Source organism: Octodon degus, unplaced genomic scaffold, assembly GCF_000260255.1.
Source record: "Octodon degus isolate 3935 unplaced genomic scaffold, OctDeg1.0 scaffold00100, whole genome shotgun sequence".
Lineage (NCBI taxonomy): Eukaryota > Metazoa > Chordata > Mammalia > Rodentia > Octodontidae > Octodon > Octodon degus.
In genome coordinates, this window is record NW_004524676.1 from 9,147,306 (window position 1) to 9,168,725 (window position 21,420).

Below are 21,420 nucleotides of genomic sequence, written 5' to 3' on the forward strand. Positions count from 1 at the left end.
ACTGGCAGGATGAAAGTCCTTTTTGGAGGTCAAAGGAAAGGGCCACTACTTTCACCTCCACTCTGCACCAAATTAAAGCAGCCGCACACAATCCCCCAACCTTATTTTATTGGATGAGGTAACAGCATCTATAGCCCTGAGGCATAAGCCCGAGAAGGGGTGGAACATGGACTGTACAGAATGAATTTGAATGCTAGGAAATAATTCACAAATACCTCCAGTTCACAAGAAGGCTGTCAAGGCTGAAGCCTGAATATGGAGATGAGGGAGCAAAGGGCATCGAGAGAAAATTATAACAGGACCAGGATCTACCCTGATCTTGGCTATCGTGGCTCCTTGTTTATGTTCTTGGCCTCCTAAGCCACCATGGCTTCCCTTCACTTTCTGGGCCTCTGAGCCCAGGCTAGTGAAGCTGCTCCCGGGCTCCCAGCAAAGGAGCAGGTCATAACCACAGCTGTTCCTGTCACATGCAGTGCAGCTGAGGATGTGGGTGGTCCCTCCCCCACATCCTACTCCGCCAGCCCCTCAGTTTCCCAGCCCATACCCTCAAGCCCCAGTAATCTGCCCTTTGGCTGCCTTGGGAGCTCAGGAGCAGAGGGGTCACCCCATGTTTACAAGGAATGGGCAGTGCCTAGGGCAGAGCTGGTGGGAAGTGAGAGGACTGGAAGGGAGCAAAGGCGGAAGGCGCAGGAATGGTGGCCAGCTCAGTCTGGGTAGATGATGAAGCCAGAGAAGGTGCTGTACTTGTTGGTGTTGCCTCCATGTACCTTCCCGCCATCCAGCTTGATGAAAACCTCATCGCCCACATCAAGATGCAGAATGACGCTGTTGCTGGCGTAGTCATAGTTCTGGTCCGCATCCTGAGCAATGGCGCTAGCCCGCACCTAGCAAGGGAGGAGAGGAAACGACCTACTCATGCCGAGGGTGACTTGGGAGGTGGCAGAGAAGGTGGTGTTGAGGGGTGGTCTGGCTATGGTGCTGGGAAGGACAAGATGAAGCTAGGAGATTGAGCAGCTCTGGCTCTGCCGTGCATTAGTAATGAGCTCAGTGGGCACACTTCAGGACTCCTCTAGACCCCAATCTGAGCCATAAATGTGTGTGTGGGGGGGTGTCAATAATAGAATGTACCTTGTCAAGTTGTTAGGATTAAATGGGTTGCCTCATATGGGGTGTGTTTAGAACAGTGGCTATTATACACTTACTATGATTATTCTCAATTAAAAATTAAGAGCTGTGTGTGATCCCTATGCCTGTGATCCTAGTACTTCTGATGCTGAGGCAAGAAGATTGCTGTGAGTTCGATGCCAGCCTGGGCTACATAGTTCAAGACCAGCTTGGACTGTATACCAAGACTCTAGGGCTGGGGAGATAGCTCAGCAGCATAAGTGTTTGCCTGTTCAATCCTTGGTACCAAAAAAAAAAGAAGTCTGAACAACCCCACAACTAAATTAAAATAAAAAACCTATAGGATAATTTTTAAGATGTTACACCCAGGCTGGAGAGATAGCTCAGTACAATAAGCGCCTGCCTGGCAAGTGCAGGATCCCGAGTTCAATCCTGGGTACCACAACACACACACACACACACACACACACACGCTATACCCACTGGGGTCTCCAGAAAACCCTAACCTTGTGGTGGGTCATGGGTGCGTGTGTGCATGAGCCACAGCACATGGTGCCAAGGTTCTGGCCTCTGGGATGCCATTTCTCAGTGGACCCATGCACCGGTGCTTAATGTGGGGTGGTCAGCTAAAACAGAAAGCCCTTGCCTTTTTCCTCTGGCCTCCTGGCTGTTACCACAGGGTGTGAGGCCCCTCCACAACCTCCCTCTTCCTATCCCACTGGGGCTGGTTATTAACTCATTAATTATTCATTATTATTCTAATCATTATTTACCATCCCCAAGGCTGCAGCGATCATGCAGATGACGAATACAGAGTAGGAACAGCATGGTCCCCACTCCCTCCAAAGCCAACACACTCAAATACATACTTGACCCTGGGCCTCCTCCCAGATAATGTGCATAAACCAAGCATGCCTACTCGGTGCCACCTGCCCATCTACACCACCATGCTACTTACCCCTTGTCACCCACAAACATGCTGTAGTCATGCACACTCACACTTCCTTCTACAGATACTCTATCTCACCCCCATTTAGACACTCAGGAATTCTCACTTGCTTTCTGTGGCGATTCTGCTGGGAGGAGACCCCAAAACAGGTATAGGAGGAGGTAGGCCTCCAAAGGTGGCCTCCTTAATGCAGAAGGGTATTATGACAGATCTGGGCCCATGGGCCCAGATAGAACCCCAAGGAATAGGCCCCATGTACCCTGGTCACCCCTCCAGTCCCTATTCGCTCATGTGGGGCATTCAGAGGTCATTGCTCAGGCCCAACCTCCCCATTTCATCTGTATCTTCCAGGCAGCTGTCTCTACTTTAACCAGAGGCCTTGCCCTGCAGCTATGTATCACTCCCACTGAGTCCTTGGGGCTGTAAGTTAAAATGATTGCCTGCTGTATGATAAGCAGGAGAACCTGGAGGCTTCGAGATTGCTAAGGAATGATGTGAGGACTATGGACCAGGCCACAGTCTAAGCTCTTGGTCCTCCCTATTCCTTGCCTCTTTCTTCCTCTACTTCTGTTGCTTCTATCATCTCAATGGCTTCTGGACTGTGGAGCCACTTCCCACCCATGCCTATAAGACTAGGTGTTACCGGAGAGCAAGCAATAGCCTAGTATTGCCTCCATGATCTGAGGTGAACAATAAAACCACTGCCTACCAAGTGGGTAAGCACTTTTTATTTTTACCTTTTCCTTGAAAATCCAAGCTCAATTTCTCCACATAGGGGTGCCTACTGACTGGTGATCCTCTGAGAAGTAGGTTCCATTCTGATTCAAAAGAGCCAAATAGATACCAGGTTGTTCACCTGGACCCAGGGTTGGGAAACCCAAAGACTTGGAAGACTGCCCCTCGGAGAGAAGGGAGCTCAAGATAGGAGAAGAAAAGGGACTAATTGGTAAGACAACACAGATGCCTAAAATTGTAATGGGAGGTCAAAGCTGCAGAGACAGCAATTTTTAAGTCATGAGTTCTTATTCCGATAACATTCCTAACGCTCTGTGAGACCCTGGGCAGGCAATCTTACCAATTCCAGTTTGGCTAAATGAAGTTATTTATTAGTTTTTGGCAGCCTTCCGCTCCTGGATTCACTGACGCTGTTTAAAGGAGCAAGGGCTGTGGCATGAATGCGGAGCTGGGGCTAAGTGGGAGAGGGGCATCTCACCTGTCCGTTCTTCATCAAATCTGCCCACATGCTGGTGCCATCGCCGCCACGCATGAGCACATGGTAAGCGAAGAAGTAGACGCCTGGCATGGGGCAGGTGAACTTGCCACTGGCCGCTTCGTAAGCATTGCCCACGTTGGTCACTACGTCGTCAAAGCGCAGCACCTCATAGCCCTCGTGAGGCCGCCGCAGGCCCGCGTAGAAGGCAATTCGAGGCACGTAGCCAGCAGGGGGCGCCGCCCCGCCCGGGCCGGGGCCTGGAGGGCCAGGAGGACCTGGCCTGCCGGGCTCTCCCGGCGGCCCTCTGGGACCTGGGGGTCCCGGAGGCCCCCGCAGGCCTGCCTTTCCGCGCCGACCCACCTCTCCCTTGGTACCTGGAGGGAAGGGGGGCACGGAAGCGGGCGCGCCGTCGGGGCCCGGGCCTCGGGGCCCGTGTGGATCACACACCATGCGGCAGCGACCCAGCATCTCGTAGTGCGCCGGCCCGCGCGAGCTGTGTACCAGCAGCGGAATAGCCACCAGCAGCAGCAGCACCATGGCCACCCCGACGGCCGCGCCCGCCACCCGCTTGCGGCGGCTCAGCCGCGACGCGGCCAGGGCCAGCAAATCCTCTTCACTTTTGGGCGCAATGGCGGCGGAGGCCCGGGACTCTCCGCGGGCCCAGGAAACAGTGGCCGGGCTCGGGCCTGAGTCTGGGTCACCTCGACAGCTGCGCCCGACCCCCCTACCCTTGGGGGCTCCCGCCGCAGCGGCGCCGTTCCCCAACCCGCCCGTCAAGGCGGAGGTCCCCCGGTGGATTGGGCCAGCGGCACCCCCTGCCGGCTCAGAACCCGTGATCCTGTTACCCTTCTGTGCAGTCCTAACGGTCCCAGGCGCCTGGGATCGCGGCTTCTTGGACGGCTGGTTTCTTACAGGTCTTGGATGCCTGCTCTCCAAGCATCTGTTTTCTCACGGATGGCGGTGCCAAGACGCCAGGCTTCCCACACCGACCGCTCCCCGCAGGAATGGGGACTCCTCGCGCTCTGGACGTCCCAGACTCTGATCTGGTAGCGCCCACTAGACGCGACCTCCTTGGGGATTGTGCGCTGTAGCTCTTGGGGAGCCCTGACCCGCTTTCCTCCCTCAGCCGCGGCCGCAGCCCGCGGGAGCCTTGACCAGGCGTCTGTCTCCTGCAAGCGCTTTCCCTCTCTGAGTCCCTAACCTTCTTCCTCCCCTTCCTCCCCCGGCGGCAGTGCGGGTGGTGTGAGTCGCGGAGCCGCGGGAGCCACTATAAGCGGCCGAAGCCCGAGCGACCCCTGGCGCACAGATGCGGAAGCGCGGGGGCGGGGCGGGCATCACCGCCCCCTTCAGCCCCCACCCCCACCCGCGCTGGATCCGGCCTCTGGGTTCCTTGCTACTCCAAAGGTTTTGCAGGGACTTGCGGCTCCCACCTTACTTACTTTCAACCTCTACTCGAAGTTTGGCATTCTCAGAGTCCAGAGGAAGACAAACAAGGGTCAAGATACAGAGAAGACAGGTGAATGCTAAAGGAGGTGGGGGTTCCCAAACAGAAAACAAAACAACGGAGAGAAAAGATGGAAATTCGCTCCTCCATGACCCAACAGAACACTGAATAACATAGTGAACGGGTTTAACGGATACTTGTTGACCTGAAATGGAAAAGGCAAATTTCCTGCTCCCAACACCAGCCCCTAGGTTTGGGGTGCAAAACGAGGGTGTGTAAGAGAGAGAGAGAGAGAGAGAGAGAGAGAGAGAGAGAGAGAGAGAACATGCTCGGGGAGCAAGCAAGAAATCGACAGAAAAGCAGAAAAGGAGCCACAGAAAAATCAAAGAGACAGCCAGATAGAGACGCAGAGACAGAGACAAAGCTACGAAAAGAGACTAACTGACAGCCCCACAGGGGGAAGAGGAAGAGACAGAGACGAAGAGAGAGAGACAGAGCCAAGACAGGTTGACAGATCCAGAGAGAAATGTAAATGGCGCGCTGCAGAGAGACACCCAGGTCCGTGTTCGGACTCCAATGTGACATATCAACTGTGGGGAAGAAAGGCGGGGCGGTTCTGCCAGCCAGCGGTAGAGTCTGGGCCTGTGCACTGTGACAGTGTGCTGGAAAGTGTGGAGGTGGCCATGGGATCCCAGCCTTGTGTGTCCCTAGGTGAGTGGGACTGTGGATTGTGTTGTTGTTGTTGTTGGTGGTGGTGGTGTGTGTGTGTGTGTGTGTGTGTGTGTGTGTGTTGGGGGGCTGTTTGAAGACAGCTATTTGTATTTATCTTCCTCTTACTCCCTATATTTGGAACCACAAATGCCATTTCTATGTCTGGACTGAAGAGGAGGGTTCTCCTGGGAAGAAGAAGGAAGCAGCTCTAGTCTCACTCTCCCTAGTCCCCGAGGTTCCCAGTCCTACAGTCTCTGCCCAGGCCACATCCCCTAAGTGTCTGCTCTTAGACAAAACCCAGGAAAGTTACACCTCACATAATCACATAATGGATTTGGTTATGTAAATTGGTATAACTGAAATGCAGATTAGATGCTAAGCACCTTCCAGCGACTGTCTGCTTTCTGAGTGACCAAGAAGGAAGGCCAGCTTTAATTGATTTATCAGTCTGGTTAGAAAACTACTGGCTGTACCTTCTTAAGGACCCAGACCAGAAGCTTGAGAAGGGGCTCTAGACTGGAGAAGTAGAGATGTTTGGAGACCATAGGGCATGGTTGTTGGGTAGGTGATTTCCTTCTATCTCAGGTCCTGTACTCCTACTCTGTTCCCATCATGGTGCCAGGAGACTGAGCTGGCTGAAGCTGAGCCTGTGTCTGGGTTAGGAGAAGTCCCAAGGTGGCTGAAAGGATTGGGAGAGAAAGGATTGGCAGTCAGTGGGGGAGGGGCATCCTGCTCCAACCATAAATACAAATTTTATTCAAGGTCTTTGTCACCATTTTTCTTCCTGGGGTGGGGGGGGGGTTTGAGGGCCGTGTCGGCTGTGTGCATGTCTAATTCCAGATCTGCTCCCCCAGGCTGGATGATGGATGAATTAGAGAGAGCAGGCCTGGCTCACACCAGCCTCTCCTACCCAAGCCTCAGGCCCCATCTACCCCAAGTGCTGCTTTGGCTCTTTCTCCTCCTTTTCCCTACCCCTCCACTTAATAGAGGCGCTTTGTGCCCAGCCCTGCTGCCTACCCCAGTCATCTTACACGCTAGCACCCCTTTTTGAGACCCTCCCCTCAGCTCCTTTCAGATATCAGGCCTCTTCCCTAGACTCGAGCTTCTCCTCTCTTTCGATGCCCGGCCAGCCTGTGAGTGGTGGTGACCAGCAGGGACGCCAGAGGCCAGCTGCAGTGTGTGGTGGGGGGAGCAGGCTTGGCTCCCTGGGAGCGGAGGGGCCAGCTCCATGAATTTATTCATGTTCTGCTGCTCTTTCTGGAATGAAGCTGCCAGCTCACCAGGTCCTTATTGCTTCCCCTGCAGCTGTCACTTTCGTTGGAGGAGGAACTTTGGTGGGGCGAAGACCAGCCAGTGCTCCCACCAAGAGGGACTGCTGGGGCCCAGGACAATTTACCAAGAGCTCTCTTGGCAGACAGACTGGGAGCCTTAGGGTGGTGGTGTGTTTAGGAATAGAATTACATAGAGAAGGCTGTGCTGCAGGACAAAGAGGCTGTGGGCACCAAAAAATAAAATAAAAAGAGGCTGTGGACATAGGGGCAGTGTTAGTAGGGGATAGCCCAGGATCACTTTAATAGTTTCCTAGGTGCTCCTGTTAGAAATCACAGAGTGTGAATCCTGCATTACTCTCTCCCTTGATTACATATGAACTCTGCCCCTGATCCCAAAGGACATGCTACACTTCTCTCCAATCCTAAAATTAATCTTAACTACGTGACCTGACCTGAAGTGAAATGCATCCCCACATGTCCCAGGGTCTTCTCAGAATTTCCCAAGGGCTATAGACAGGTGTATGTCAGAGTTCTGAGGGCCAGACTTTCCATTAGTTATGTGATTTGCATATTATTTGCATGTGATATGTGTCTTCTATTCTGCAGAAGTTTTCATGTTAAAATTTTATGAAGTCTAGCAGAGAGATCCTAGATCCTTGAAGGTTCTCTTTTTTTGTTCTTTTTCATTTTTGGGGGGTGGTATGGGGACAGAGTCTTGTTATATAATTCAGATTGGCCTTGAACTGAACTGTGTAACCCAGGCTTGCCTCTAATTCACAGCAATCCTCCTGCCTCAGCCTTCTAAGTGCAACAGGATAGCCTCTGTGTGTCCCAACCCACTCAGTGCTATACACTGAGTGTAGTGTATTTCTAACTGGTGGTCAATTTATTACACCCAGATGAACTGAACTAGGATGGTGCTGGGTGTTGGAATCCCACCTGAGAATTGTTGCCAGCAGCATAAAGGCAGAACAGGAGAAGCTGCTGGAACACTGTTAGGGATGCTGTTTGGAGAAGCTGTTGGAGCTGTTGGAAGCCATAGGTTCTCCTGGGCTGTTCTGCTGGGTGACCTTGTCATGCTGGCTTCCCTGATGAACTTGGCTGTGCTTGCTGGAGGAGTAGCTCAGGACCTAGCTGTCACTGAGCATGTCTACAGTTCATTTTGGGGGAGTTCTGGTCCTCATCTTGAGCATTGCTTCCTGACTCCAAAAACAAAGATGGTGTGGAGATGGTGGTTGGAATCAGCCTTGTGGAGAAACTTGTTGTGTTGGCTTTCCTGATGGTAACTCAGCTTTCTTCATTGCTGGAACAGCTCAGGAGCTCAGTGTTGCTCAGGATAACTGTGATACATTTGGGGATCTCTGGTGCTTACCTTGAGCCTTGCTTCCTGGCTCCAGTTCATATCTCTCAGCTTGCTAGCACAGATCATTCACCCCACTGGCATAGACTTTTCAGCTTCCACCCCTGACCTTTGGGCCTTTCTAGCACAGATCTGTGAAGTAGACGTGCATGAGACTTTGTTGTGGGCTCTAGGCCTCCAATTGGACTTGTGCAAGGCCTTGACATGAGCTCTACGTTTTTAGCTGTACTCATCAGGGTATTAGGATCCAGGCCCTCAACTGGATTCTTTGGTGTTTAGTATGTGGACAGATTTCCTGCACTTATTGCATATGATTCTTAGGGTGAATCTTTATGAACTAATATTATAAAATGTATCTAGTATTATATCGTTCCCTTTGCAAAAGCCCCAAACCATGACACTAAGATTACAAAACCAACTGTCTTATACTTGTTTGTCTTTTTTGAGACAGGGTCTCACTATGCACTTCAGGCTAGCTTTGAGCTCACTTTGTAGCCCAGGCTGGTCTTGAACTCGCAGTGATGCTTCTGCATCAGCCTCCGAGTGCTGGGACTACAGGTGGAAGCCACCAGGCCCAACCCTTTCTTACACTTGTTGTGACTGACACAGATCCCATCAAGGAAAGAAAGGGGATGAGAAGATAATAAATAAAGAGCTCATGGAAGGGTTGATTCTGATAGTGTAACTTGCCTCTGTTACTTGCACAAGCCTGTTTCCTTATCTGTAAGAAGAACCAACTGGTTGGTGTTCGATAAAGATCTAGGGAAACACTTTCCCTCCTTTACATTCTTTCTTTCTTCCTCCAGAACCAGCCCCAGTGTGTTTCTCTCCAACTGCTCCTATACTCTGGTGTTCAGCTTCTTACTGGAGGTCACTTATAGTTGGACATAGCCTGAGTTACCTGGTACCAGAAAAAGAGAATTTGGTGCACTTAAGAGGCCATTGGATTGCATGGAAAGGGAAATAATAGTTTGGAGTATTGTATCTTAAGGCTTTTAATATGTATCTTTATTACACTCCTGAGAGGTGAACATGTTGTTTCCATTTTATAGATAAGGAAACTGGGGCCTAGAAAGGGGAAATGGCTTGTCCAGTCTCACCCTGTAAGGGACAATTCTAGAATTGGAGTTTTGATAGCTTGGCTTCTTTCCCAGAGCTTTGGAAAAAGAGACAAACAGTGCCTGAGGCATTGGGAAGGAGAGATGGGGACAGGAGTGTGAAGTGAGATTTAATGGGGTCTCAGAGGAAACCTATATGTATGAGGCCAACAGGATAGCCTCTGTGTGTCCCAACCCACTCAGTGCTATCATTTCTGACCTCCAACATGGCTCAACATTGGCTAACGTAAGACCAAATTTCGCTGCAGTGAACTGTTGAGTTAGATAGAGAGAAAGAAGCACAGAAAACAAGAAAAACAAAAATGAAATGAGTTGGAGGAAAAAAATCGCTCAAGGGGCTGAACTCAGTTGTCCTCTTGATCCACAATGGGAAAACAGTGGTAGCCCAAGAACCTCTGCACACTTTGTCTGCTTGTGGAGTTTATGCTCCTCAGCCTTGGGGCCAGAGCCAGGTGCAATGCTAGGCCCAGGGCCTCCCATTCCTCAGCCAGTGTGCCTGCTCCAGCAGCTCCTGGAAGTCTTGGCTTCAAAGGGTTGCTTCAGGGACCCCAGGCTAAGAACAGGCTGCCAGCACCCCAGAGGTGAGCAGAGATTGCTTCCAAGGTACCTGTCGGGCCAGAGAGAGCTGATTTCCTCAGTCCCGGTCCTCACCTCCGTTTCTGCTTCCCTTTGCGTCCCCCTCGCCCCGCCGCTCGCGCTCCAGCCTCTGGGTAATGAAATGTGGCTACTGGCTGCACAGACAGCTGTCAGATCCCTCATGTCTCCGGAGGGATATTGGATGCCGCACTGGGAGAGCGACAGGTGAGAGAGGCGGGTAGGACGAGTCGAGGGAAGGGCACTGACTAGTGAGAGCCGGGCGCCCAGGAGACAGGGCCAAGCTCCAAGTTTCCAGGGTTTGGCTGAGATAAACCTTAGGCTGCTCTTTCTGGCTGGGGTCCCTAGTGCTTTATCTTGCTTTGACAAGCAGCCGATAGGATGGCCCCACAGCCCCGCACGCGGATAAGACCTGACCCTGCACTCCTCAACCCGCACCCCGGGTGGGCTTCAGGGCGCGCCGCGTGCAGCTCCTCGGAGCCGGCGGTCGCTGCCCAGTACTTCCTCCCACCTCCTTCCACCCCTTCCCTCTTGCTCTCCTCCCTCCACACTCCCTCCCCCGCGGCCGCGGCCTTTATTAGGGATTCCGCGGCTGTCGGTCCCGCCATCCATCCTGTCCGCCGGCAATTAGGCGGCCAGACAAAGAGCAGCTTCGGATGGATGAGGGTCCCGGCGGATCGGAAATGTGAAGGGTCAGCGCTGCCGCCCGCGGCGCACCCCGCTCCCCCTTCCGCATAATCACCGGCCGCCCGTCACTCAGCCGGCCGCCCAGGGAGCTCCGGCCCGGGAGAGGGCGGGGCCGAGGCTGCAGCCTCGGGCCCGGCGCCCTGGGCAGGGCGAGGGGTAGACCTGAAGCAGGTGCTCCTCCCGCGCGAGAGCGGGGAAGAGCGACCCGAGACGCCAGGAAAAGGGAGAGGGAGGCATCTGGGCCCCGGGAGACAACCAGGGGACTGCGTGTCAGCGGTCTAGTGCCTTCCTGTGGGGAGGCAGGGATCGCGGCCCAGGGCGCCTCCTGCTGGGAGACTGCGAGAGAGGGAACGCTTTAGGGTGTCCTGTCTGAAAGAGTGTTACTAAGCCCAGGACCGTTCCTCCTAGGGAAACAGATAGTCTGTAGCCTAGTGCGCCCCCTATTGGAACAGAAAGACGCATCTGTTCTAATTCCCAGTCTCTCGAAAGAAATCCTCCCCACCCACCTCAAATCAAGAAAAGCTCCGAGTCCGGGCAAACCCGAGTGGAGTCTAAAGCAAGTTCAAGGAGTCCAGGTTTTACTGCGGATTCTTTGGCGCTAGCTCCCAGCTGACAAATCAACATCTCAATCTGACAATTAGTGGTCGAGGTGGGGAAGAGGGGCTCTCACAGCCTAAGCCGCTGAGCCCTCCCGGCGGGAGGCAGAGGTAGGCGGTTCTGGCAGTGATGAACGACTAGGGGGGAGGCCCGAGCGCGCATTCATTACTCTGTTGACAGGCCAGCCCCGGGCGGGCAGGCGGACCGCGAGTGGACGCGTGCGGGGGTGACAGGAAGGGAGAGTGAGGGAGCGCTTAACATTCCCACCTCTCTGTCTGCTCCCGTTTCTTCACCTCGACCCTAGTACTTGACTTCTTCGCGCTCAGCCTTACAGCCGTTGAAGCTCGCCCTGATTGCAGAATTAGGGAAGTAGGGGCCGGGGACATAATCCTTCCCCTAGGGTTAATTAAAGCGTAACATGTCAAGGGTATAGACAGACCTTAAAACTAGACTTCTGGGCGTGATCTCAGGAATTTTGTGATTGTTCACACAGAAATAATGCTTGTGGCAGAGATTGCTAGGTGTGTATCTGCGTTGGGACCATTGTCCGTATGCCAGGGATGTCACGCTAATTTCGCCAGTGGTTCTCCGAGTGTCATAAGATGTGCCACCACCCCTCCCTGAGTGTCAGCCCCCTTCCCAGCTTGCTGTCAGTTCTATTTCCAGTTCTGGAGGAAATGGCAGTGCATGTAGTGACAGCTGAGGTATGCGACTGAGAGGCATGTGACATAAGTTAACTGTGAAAGTGCTGGTCAGGACAACTGCTCCCTTTACCACTTCCACTACCTCTCTTCTCAAGCATTGAAAGTAGTGGATTTCCCTCTCCTCTCAAATATCCAGTTGTGAAATCTCAAATATTCAGTTGTGGGGGAGTGATTACCCTCAGCGTTCCTAATAGCCAAACGCACACAGTCTCCAATGTAAGATGTGATCCTAGCCCACCTCATTGCCAGGGAGAAGGTACATGTTGCACCGACACCTGTTTGGGGCTTAGGAAGGGAAGGGGGCAGACCTTCAGTTCTCCAAGACAGTGTGCCTCATTTAGGCCTAGAGTAGCTGTTGCCAGGACAGTGACCTTTTGAATTTCAGGTTCACTTAGTTTCTAGGGTTATAACTCCTCTCCCTGATGCCTCTCTTTTTTCACCTGGCTTTGCTTCCACTCTTCTGCTTCATTCTTAAACCATCAAGAAATTAAGCCTGTTCACATTCTCAGTTCTGAATCTCCTGGGCCTACAGAACAGAGTTGAAACAATTCTAGGTCTCTGACCTTTATTTTATTTGTCAGGTTTGTAAGGCACCTTTGCTTTGCCTTTGCTCTGGGAGCTGGGTTACCCTCAGATTCTTCCTACATCTCTTCCTACATCTGTGTGCCTACATGCTTTCACTTTTACAGATCTCTTCAAATTTTGTCTCCCTATATTTTAGGGGACTCTTTGTCCCTTCTGGGAATGCCCCAGTGTAACAACAATGTACATCGGGATTGTAGCTGAGGGAGCAGGAGCTTCCTTCTTGCCCCCAGCTCTAGGCCATTGCGAACTGAGAGACAGCCAGACCACTTCAAGGCCCGGCACGCCCGATCGCTTCTCATTCCGGGCACAAGCGCGCCTGGTCGATGCCCGCTGCCCGTCTCCTCTCCAAACTACCCGCCTCCTGGCCCCCACACCCTCCTCCTGCCTGGAAAAGGCAAATTTGACATTTTTAAATCCCGAGCCTTAGAGGGATCGATGCGGCCCGAGGGCCCCGCCTGGGGTCGATATTCCTGATTGGGAAGCGGCCGCTGCACGGAGCTCGAGTGTAAATCACCCGGACTGGGGGAGGGGGCATGGGGACCCTTCTGCGTCCCGGGCGCGAGGAGTCAGGCGGGGTCGGGCCCTGGCGGGAACCGTGGACAACAGAATGAAACTACAGGCTTTAGAGAGCTAGAGAGACATCCTCCCAAGGCCTCTCCCCTCCCCCGCCTAGCCCTGCCAACTCCCCTGGCCCGCTGCGGTCTCGCCTCAGCGGCTGCCACCCTCCGTTGCCCCTGGAGCCGCCGGGGAGGTCGCTGTCGGAGCCAGCCATGCGGCGGCTTCTCTCCGGCCGCTCCCGCGGGGCCAAGGCTTCTGCGGCGGCTGTCACGGAGCCGACAGGCCCGGCCGGCTGCGAAGGGGCTGGTGGCGCGTGAGGCCAAGGGGGAGGCTGGCGCGGCCTTGGAGCTTGGTGGGCGCGCAACAGATGTTTGCAGAATTGAGGGACAGGGAGGTGGCCTGGAAATATCAAGGAGCGCAGGGATGGAAGCGACCCAGACCTAGAAGGGGTGAGAACCCGGCAGATGTACAGGCGCAGCCAGATAGCCGGGTCTGAAAGACCAGGAGAGAATGGGGTGAACGAGGAAGTTCCGGCCGCAGCTAGACCAGCCTCAGTCCCTGGGCCTCCGGTCCTTGTCGCGTTCTGCTGGAGAAATCAAGGCCGCAGAGGCCGAGCGGGTGCAGGAAGGTGAAAAGCGAGATCAGGTTGAGGTAGCAACCAGAATTTCCGCATGGGTCTCTGTTCTTACCCATCCAAGCTGGGTCGGGTTGCGGGTAAAATACACCAGTACGCCTCCCATGGTCGCTGAGACCCCCCTCCGTGCTCAGCTGCCAGATCGCCCCACCTGCCGCCCCGCACCAGTTTATAGACCAACAATTTTGGGAAAACAATCCTGGCCGAGTGACGGCCCCGTAATTGTGACAAAGTGAGTGCGGGCGGCTGGAGAGAGCTCTAGGGCGGGAGGCGGCGGGGCGAGGCGCGGGCAGGGGTGTCTCTCCCCGCCCGCCGCCCCCTCGTTCTCATTCTGGTCACCTCCCGTCCCTCTCCTTGACTCTTCTCCAATTCCTCTTCCCCGGCCGGCCCTTCGCGGCCGCATTCGCTTGCTCCTCCATCGCTCTTTGCTTTCCTCTCGGTAACAGCGCTTCTCCCGCTGCCCCTCCCCGGTGCGCTTTCCCTCGCGCACTTCGCCCGCTCTCCTCCGCCCTCCACTCGTTTCTCCATCTTTTCCTCGCGCTTACAATGCCCTTGGGCTCCAGGCTCTCCCTGAACAGTCCGCTTCTCTCGCTCCCCGATCCTCGCTGGCATAGGCAGCCCTGAATCCCCCCCGCTCCGCGCCGCCCTCGCCCTCGCAGCGCGGCCCTCCCGGGTCCCTCCCGGGTCCCTCCCGGGGCCAGCTGCGCGCTGCGCCCCTCCCCGCCGCGGCCCCTCCGGCGCCCCGCGCCGAGCTAGTTTGTTTGTGCAGGCCGGCGCGGCCGCCCGCCCGCGCTGTTTGCCGAGCTTAGCGCGCCGCCGCGCATTGCGGGCCCAATTAAGCCTCATTCATTATTCAGGACGCCCTCGCCCCCGCCCCCGCCCCGGCGCGGCTGGGGCGCTCTCAGCAGCCCCTCCAAGGCCAAGGCTTTGGCAGGCCTGGGGAGGAGCCGCTCTTCCCCCCGCGGGCCGGGGCTCGGGCGGAGGTTGGGGAGGGACCCCAGCAGGAAGCACCAGCCGAGGCCCACGGGGCTCACCCCACCCTCGAGTCTAGACTGGGGGATCGTGGGGCTCCTCGCCCCTCCTCTGCAGTGGAGGAAGTTGAGGCCCAAGAAACGGGTGGCTTAGCGAAGACTCGAGGCCCGGGACAACGCATGCAGGGGCTGTTGAGGCTCAGGTCTAGATGCGGAGTCCGCTCACGGCAGCGCGAGGCAGGGACGTGAGGAAGACTCGACGGGGTCCCTCTCTGCTTCCGGTCTTAGAGCCTGGAAATGGGACCGTCAGAAGCCCTGCGGAAGGGTAAACAAGTGTGGACATAGGCGGCGCAGCCTCCCGTCTGTGGAAGCACGACGAGGCAATCAAAAACTTTTTTTTCTTAATTTTAGGCCCATAGCTGGGACGGCGACCGTGTCCCTGCCCGACAGCTTCTGGGTAGGAACCGTTCTGGGAGGTGGTGCCCGCGCCTGTGGGTAAGACGAGCCTGGGACTCTGCCCGGCTCACGCTTCCGTGCTTGGGAGCGCCACCTGGCGGTCGCAGCGCGGCGCTGCAGGAGGCGCGCTGGGCCGGGGCGGGGCGGCAGCGGCCGGAGGCGCGGGAGAGCGCAGTGCAGAGGGGCCCGGAGGGACTCGGGGAGGGTCCCGGGCTGCAGACGCCTAGCTTCCGTGACACGGTCGACGCTGAAAGGCGAAAGTCCCCTGGGATGGAAGTGGGCGCTGAGTGCGGGGGACATTTTGGTCCCGCGGTCAAGGTCAAGGGCTGCTGCGTCGCGGTCTGCGGCCGCTGCCGGTACGGCGACTCCCGGGCTGCAGAGAGCCGCGGCGCAGAGGCGGCGGGCAGGCTCGGGTGGCGGCTGGCTCCGAGGCCCTTTTGGGAGAGGCCTGCCTGGGAAGGTGGAGGTTGAGCTTTGGGGCGCTGAGCTCTAGATCAGACGTTTTCCAGAACGTTTACAGGGCAGGAATTCAGGACGCCTAGTAGTCTGACTTGTGGTAAAATTGCATGGCCTGGAGAGATGGGAAGCCTGTAAGGGACAAAAAAGGCCACATGACTGAGAGCAGTTTTGAGGTGTTAAGGGTGTGGAGTAGGACGAGGCCTTTTCAGAGTGTTTGGAAGAATCCTACTCAGCCCTTCCTTGTCCCTGCCCCACAAGGCTTTCTGGGGCCAGCTCTGAGGGGAGGTCTGAAATACAAGCTCCCTACACTGAGTTATTTCCCAAATGAAAAATTAAAAAAAATTCTTTCCTAAGTCTGAATTTGATATACTTGTAAAGAACAGGAATGAAGAGCTGGAACAAGAGTTTTGGACAACTAGTATTTCAGCAACACTCAAGTAGATCTGGACTTTTTTTTTATTTATTTAGGCAGAACCTGGAATTGAACTCAGGCCCCTGCTGCACTGAGCCATCTCCCAGCTCTAGGACTTGACCTTTATTGGAAGGAGAAATGGTTATTAGGTTGGGACTTGGATATAATCTTAAAATTCCACCCCCCCAATTTTAGAATGTAAGGATAACTGCGGATATCTGGTCATGATTCTCACAAAGGACCCTGAGCTCTCTACACCTTGAGCAATGTCAGGTGCCATTGCACTTGTTCTGAGGCTCTTGCCCTAGACAGTGGCTATGGGGATCCTTGTGACCTATGTTCTCTGAGCTGTAGGTGGTCATTTTGGCCTCCACCATTTATACTTGGAAAGGGACAGCCATGCCCTGCTGTTGATGCTTACCCTAGGGGGTGGTGAGCTGGGTTGGCTCCGGGAGTTCTGGAAGCTCCCAAAATTTGTAGCTGAAACCAACAGGACAGAAGCAGAAGCCAGGAGAGGAGACTCCCCCATGAGTTTCATTGACTTTGCAACTCAGATGATAGTGGGCATTTACTTTGGCCTTGTGGCTCTGTCTTTCTCCATGGCCAGCTTCTACATTGTAAGCCTCCCACTGTCAGTTGGCTTAGGGGTCTTGCTGGTGGCTGCTGTTGGCAACCAGACCTCAGACTTTTTAAGAGCATTCTAGGTGTGGCATTCCTTACTTCTCCTATCTTTTATGGCTGCCCCATAGACATTCTACCCATCAGCTTGGCTGCCAGCATCACATCCTAGAAGCATCAGCACTGCAAACCCTGATTGGAGCTAGAAACTCTGTGTGCAGCTCTACTGATTGGACTTGGCTTACCTCGCTTTCACAGGCCCACTGGCAACACAGCTGCCACCTTCAACTATGTAACAGAAACTCCTTCTTGAGTTGGCTCAGCTTCTCCTTTCCTGGCTGCTTCATCAAGTCTGTCCTTCTTATGCCTTTTCAGATCTGGTGGCTCCTGGCTGGGGATCCTGACCTCCACAGCAGCTACTTCCAGGAATGGAAGAAGTTCTGTGAAACTCTTCACAGCTTTCAGGATGAGAAGCATCAACTGGCTTACCAGGTGAGGCCTTCTTCCCTATCCTTGCTGCCTGGGATAGCTCTGAGGTAAGGATGGCCCTTGTTGGAGCTGGTGTTCTCCATGTGGAAGTATCATTTTCATGTATACTGGCTGGGTCCTGGAAGTGAGTCCTGGATTCTTTGAGCTTCTGTGTGCAGTCAGTAAATCACAGACACTGATGGTGAGAGGAGAAATATATATGTATGGATCTTGAGATATGACATATAAAACATGCACCAACTCAGACAAAGGTATGAAACATTTCCAGCACTGAGAGCCTTCTTTCATGTACTTTCCAGTGTATAGTCCCCTCAGAGGTAACCTCTATTCTGAATTCCATCACTGTCTCTGTGTGTGCTGGATATTAAAGCTAAGATCTTTCACATATGAGGGGGTCACTCCACTGCCCAGTTATGGCCCCAGCCCCAGCCTATCACTCTAGATTTTGCCCATTCCTGAACAGTAAGTGGAATCAACCACAGTGTATATATTTGTTTGTTTGGTAGATTTCTTTTTTTGAGACAGAGTCTTGCTATGTAGTTCATGCTGGTCTTCACCTTACTTTGTGGCCCAAGCTGGCATGTTGAGCTTCTTGCCTAAGTCTGCCAAGTACTGGCATTACAGGTGTGCACCATTATACCCAGCAACCAGTATATATTCTTGTGTATTTGTCTTTCATTTAGCATTATGAGGTTTATTCATAATTGCATGCAACTGTAAATAGTATATTTTCTTTGTTGTATAGTATCCTACTTTAGGGCTATGCCACAATTTATTCATCCTGTTAATATTTGGGTTGTTTATACTTGGGGACTATTGCCTGGGCATGGCACACACTTATACTGGGTCACATGGTGAATTTAAGGCTAGACGGAGTTACATAGTAAAACCCTATCTCAAAAGGGCTGAGGATATAGCTCAGTGGTGCAGCACCTGCTTGGCAAGCACAAGGTCTTGTATTCAATTCCTGGTACAAAATAAATAAGTAAATAAATAAATAAAATAAAAAAGACTCTAAAAAATATTCTGTTTCTAAAAAATAAGCTGTTCCTCTCTTTTTGCTATTGTTGCTTTTGCTGTTTCCTACCATCTCGAGCTGTTGCCCTCTTCCATGTGCCGCTCTGCCTTAGAGCCAGAAGAATATGGACTGAAACCTCCACAAACTGTAAGCTAAATAAAACTTTCCTTCCTTAAAAAAATTCTTATTAGAACAACTATGAATAAAAGTCCTATAACCATTCTTGTACACATCTTTGTTTTTTTTTTTTAATTAATTTATTTATTTATGTGTGTGTGTGGCCAGCTCAGCCCACCAGGGGGCGGGGCTGGCTGGCATGTGGTGCTGGAGGATTGAACCGTGGTCCCTGTGCTTTGCTAAGCTTGTTTGCTCTAAGTAGGTGCTTCAGACCACTGAGCCATCTCATCAGCCCCTTGTACACATCTTTGATAGACATAAGTACATATATTTCTATGAGGAGAAAAGGTTGGGATGTGAAGTTTTAGGTTAGATAATGTATAGTAGTTTTAAAAAATATATATATAGTTGTAAAGTCAGGAGTGGTAGCACATGTGTATAATCTCAGCACTCAGGATGCAAAGGCGGGAGGATTGCCACATGTTCAAGGCCACTTTGGGCTACATAACGAGTTCAAAATTAGTGTGAACTACATAGTGAAACCCTGTCTCAAAAGACAACAATGAGAGAGAGAGAGAATGAATATGAATGTGAGTCCAGACATGAGGACACACACCTGTAATCCCAGTGCTGGGGAGCCTGAAAATAGGACCACTGTGAGTCTGAGCTGCATAGTGAGACCCTGTACCAAATACATAAATGAAAAAGAAATGAAGGAAGGAAGAAAGAAAGAAGGAAGGAAAGAAAGAGAAAGAAAGAAAATGTGCAGTTGTGATTAAAGGCAAATTCTGGCCCTTGTGAGAAATTGTGGATTGTCAAGGTTGGAATTTTTCTTTTTCTTTTTCTTTCTTGGTTCTGGGGAGTGAACTAGGCTTTTGCTTATTCTAGGCAAATGCTCTACCACTGAGCTACACTCCTGGCTCAAAAGAGTGAGGTGCTGAGCTATTCCAGAGAAATTCATAGCCCAATTTAGCAAAGGAGCCTGAAGAGACCCAGGTACCCTGACAAATTGTGAGACTCACTCTAACTTGTTGGGGTTTTTTGTTGTCATTGTTTTGTTCCTTTACTGGGGATCAAACTGGGACCTGGTGCTTACCAGGCAGGTACTTATGCCGCTGAGCTATATCCCTGGCCCTTGTTTTATTTTATTTTATTTTTTTTTTTGCAGAACCAGGGATTGAACTCAGGCCCTTGTGCTTGCCAGACAAGCGCTTATTCTACTGAGCCATCTCCCTGGCCCCTCTTGTTTTATTTTTGAGACAGGGTCTCACTATGTAGTTCACACTGACCTTGAATTCACTATGTAGCTCAAGCTGGCCTTCACTCAGACATTTTCCTGCCTCAGCCCCCCAAGTGCTGAGATTATAGGTGTGTGCCACCACACCTAGTTTAATTTGTTGGCTTTTGTTTCCCTAAGGTTTGGGACCTTTCAGAGAGGGCAATATATGAAGAAGTACACCAGTGTTCCTGAGAACTAGTGAAGGTCCAGCACCCTGACCACAACTGCCAGCAGACAGGAAGCCCAGAACCATTTTCTGGGGATCCAGTCTGCACATGAAGTCCTGAGTCAGCCAGGGGAGTCCCTAGGGGCCTGTAGGTGAGAAGCAGTGAGTTCCTGTGAGGATGGACTCTTCCGAGCAGAGCCAGGCTGTTCGTCCCAAGCTTGGCTCTGCCATAGGGGCATGCCAGCAGAAGGAAACTGCTTGTGGTGGAGATGAGGAAAACCTTAACAGAAATAGCAGTAGAAAATATACTTATGTTATGAATTTCAGGATTCAGGCCCTTGTGTTTACCAGGCAAGCACTTATTCTACTAAGCTATCTCCCTGGTCCCCTCAGAATTCTTGACTCTTACATCCTTGACTATATTTTCTTAAAACCAGAGAGTAAAAGATGCATTACAAATAAACATTTTTCCAAGAATATAGCATCTTTATTCTCCCTTGTGATTCTGGACACCTAACCCTGGGCTATACCCGCAGCCCTATTTTTATTTTTGGCGGAACCGGGTATTGAGCTCAGGCCCTTGTGCTTGCCAGGGAAGCGCTTATTCTATTGAACCATCTCCCCAGCCCCCTTATTTTTATTTTATTTTTCTTGTATTTAGTACAGGGTCTACAAGGTCTCACTACACAGATTGGACTTGTAATGACTCTCCTGTTTTCAGCCTCCCAAGGCTTGGGATTATAGGTGCACACCACCCCACCCAGTCTCAATTGCAGTCTCAGTGCATTCTGGGGGTGGGGCCAGCACAGCACATCAGGGATGAAACCCTGGTCCCTCTATCTGCCTAAGCAGGCCCTTAAATATGTTGAGCTATCTGGCCAACCACCCCCCCCCCAGCCCTATTTATGTATTTATTTTATTTTATTTTGCAGAGTTTCCCAAGCTGATCTTGAATTTATGATCTTCCTGCCTCACTCTCCCAGATGCTGGGATTAAAAGATTCACTCTGTTCTGTAGATTACCAGGTAGTGGTAATTTCAAAATTCAGGGGTAGATTTCAAAATTTTAGAAAAATATTTTAATTCCATGTATAGGAAAATTTTCTAGCAGCTATACCTTTTTTGTTTTATTTATTTATTTATTTATTTATTTATTTATTTTGTGTGGGGGGGGGCCAGCTCAGCCCACCAGGGGGCGGGGCTGGCTGGCATGTGGTGCTGGGGGATTGAACCGCGGTCCCTGTGCTTTGCTTAGCTTAGCTTGTTCTAAGTAGGGGCTTTAGACCACTGAGCCATCTCACCAGCCCAGCTATACCTTTTTTGTAAGAAGAAGAAATAAGATGCAGTGGAGTAGAGAAATATTGTAGGGAGTGCTTACAATTTACACTAGTGAGCTGGTCATAGTGGCACACACTGTGATAGTACCACTCTGCAGGCTGAGGTGGGAGGACCTTCATGAGTTTGAGGCCAGCTTGGGTTACCTGGTGAGTTTAAGACCAGCCTGAACTATATAGTGAGACCCTGTCTCAAAAATATTTACATGAGTGGTTGGGCCAGCTGAGTTCTCAGACTGCCAGCATTTTTTTGTTTTGTTTTGAAACAGGGAGTCTCACTCTGTAGTTCAGGCTGGCCTTGAACTCACTTTGTAGCCCAGGCTGGCCTCAACCTTGGAGTGATCCTCCTGCCTCAGCCTCCTGAGTGCTGGGATCACAGGTGTGCACCACCATGCCTGGCCTTCCCTACATGTGAGATTTGATTCAGAGTGATATACCTTGTTTAAGATATAAAGGGGAGGGGCTGGAGAGATGGCTCAGTGGTCTAAAGCACCTACTTGGAACAAGCTTAGCAAAGCATCAGGGACCGCGGTTCAATCCCCCAGCACCACA

At 52.3% G+C, this 21,420-nt stretch overlaps 2 protein-coding genes across 2 annotated transcripts in view; one reads left to right on the forward strand and one right to left on the reverse strand.

Annotated features, from left to right (window-relative positions):
* Window positions 1-129: 129 nt before the first annotated feature.
* On the reverse strand, window positions 130-4,509 carry C1ql4 (complement C1q like 4). Its single transcript, XM_004638627.2, has 2 exons — window positions 3,288-4,509; window positions 130-884 (listed from the first exon to the last, which is right to left on the reverse strand). The coding sequence occupies exons 1-2, from the start codon at window positions 3,822-3,824 to the stop codon at window positions 705-707; spliced, it is 717 nt and encodes a 238-aa protein (XP_004638684.1). The 5' UTR covers window positions 3,825-4,509; the 3' UTR covers window positions 130-704.
* LOC101572444 (translation initiation factor IF-2-like) overlaps window positions 3,823-21,420 on the forward strand; it is a 59,137-nt gene continuing 41,539 nt past the window's right edge. Inside the window, exons 1-4 of the mRNA XM_023723557.1 lie at window positions 3,823-4,079; window positions 13,032-13,229; window positions 15,085-15,333; window positions 16,842-16,958. Coding sequence (XP_023579325.1) covers window positions 3,823-4,079; window positions 13,032-13,229; window positions 15,085-15,333; window positions 16,842-16,958 — 821 coding nt within the window. The remainder of the gene's footprint in view (window positions 4,080-13,031; window positions 13,230-15,084; window positions 15,334-16,841; window positions 16,959-21,420) is intronic.

Bases quoted from the DNA above. Each gene is read 5' to 3' on its own strand.
- C1ql4 (XM_004638627.2), bottom strand. From the start codon at position 3,824: ATGGTGCTGCTGCTGCTGGTGGCTATTCCGCTGCTGGTACACAGCTCG. The intron at 885-3,287 runs GTGAGATGCCCC...CTCCCTTGCTAG, and splicing joins ATTTGATGAAGAACGGACAG to GTGCGGGCTAGCGCCATTGC.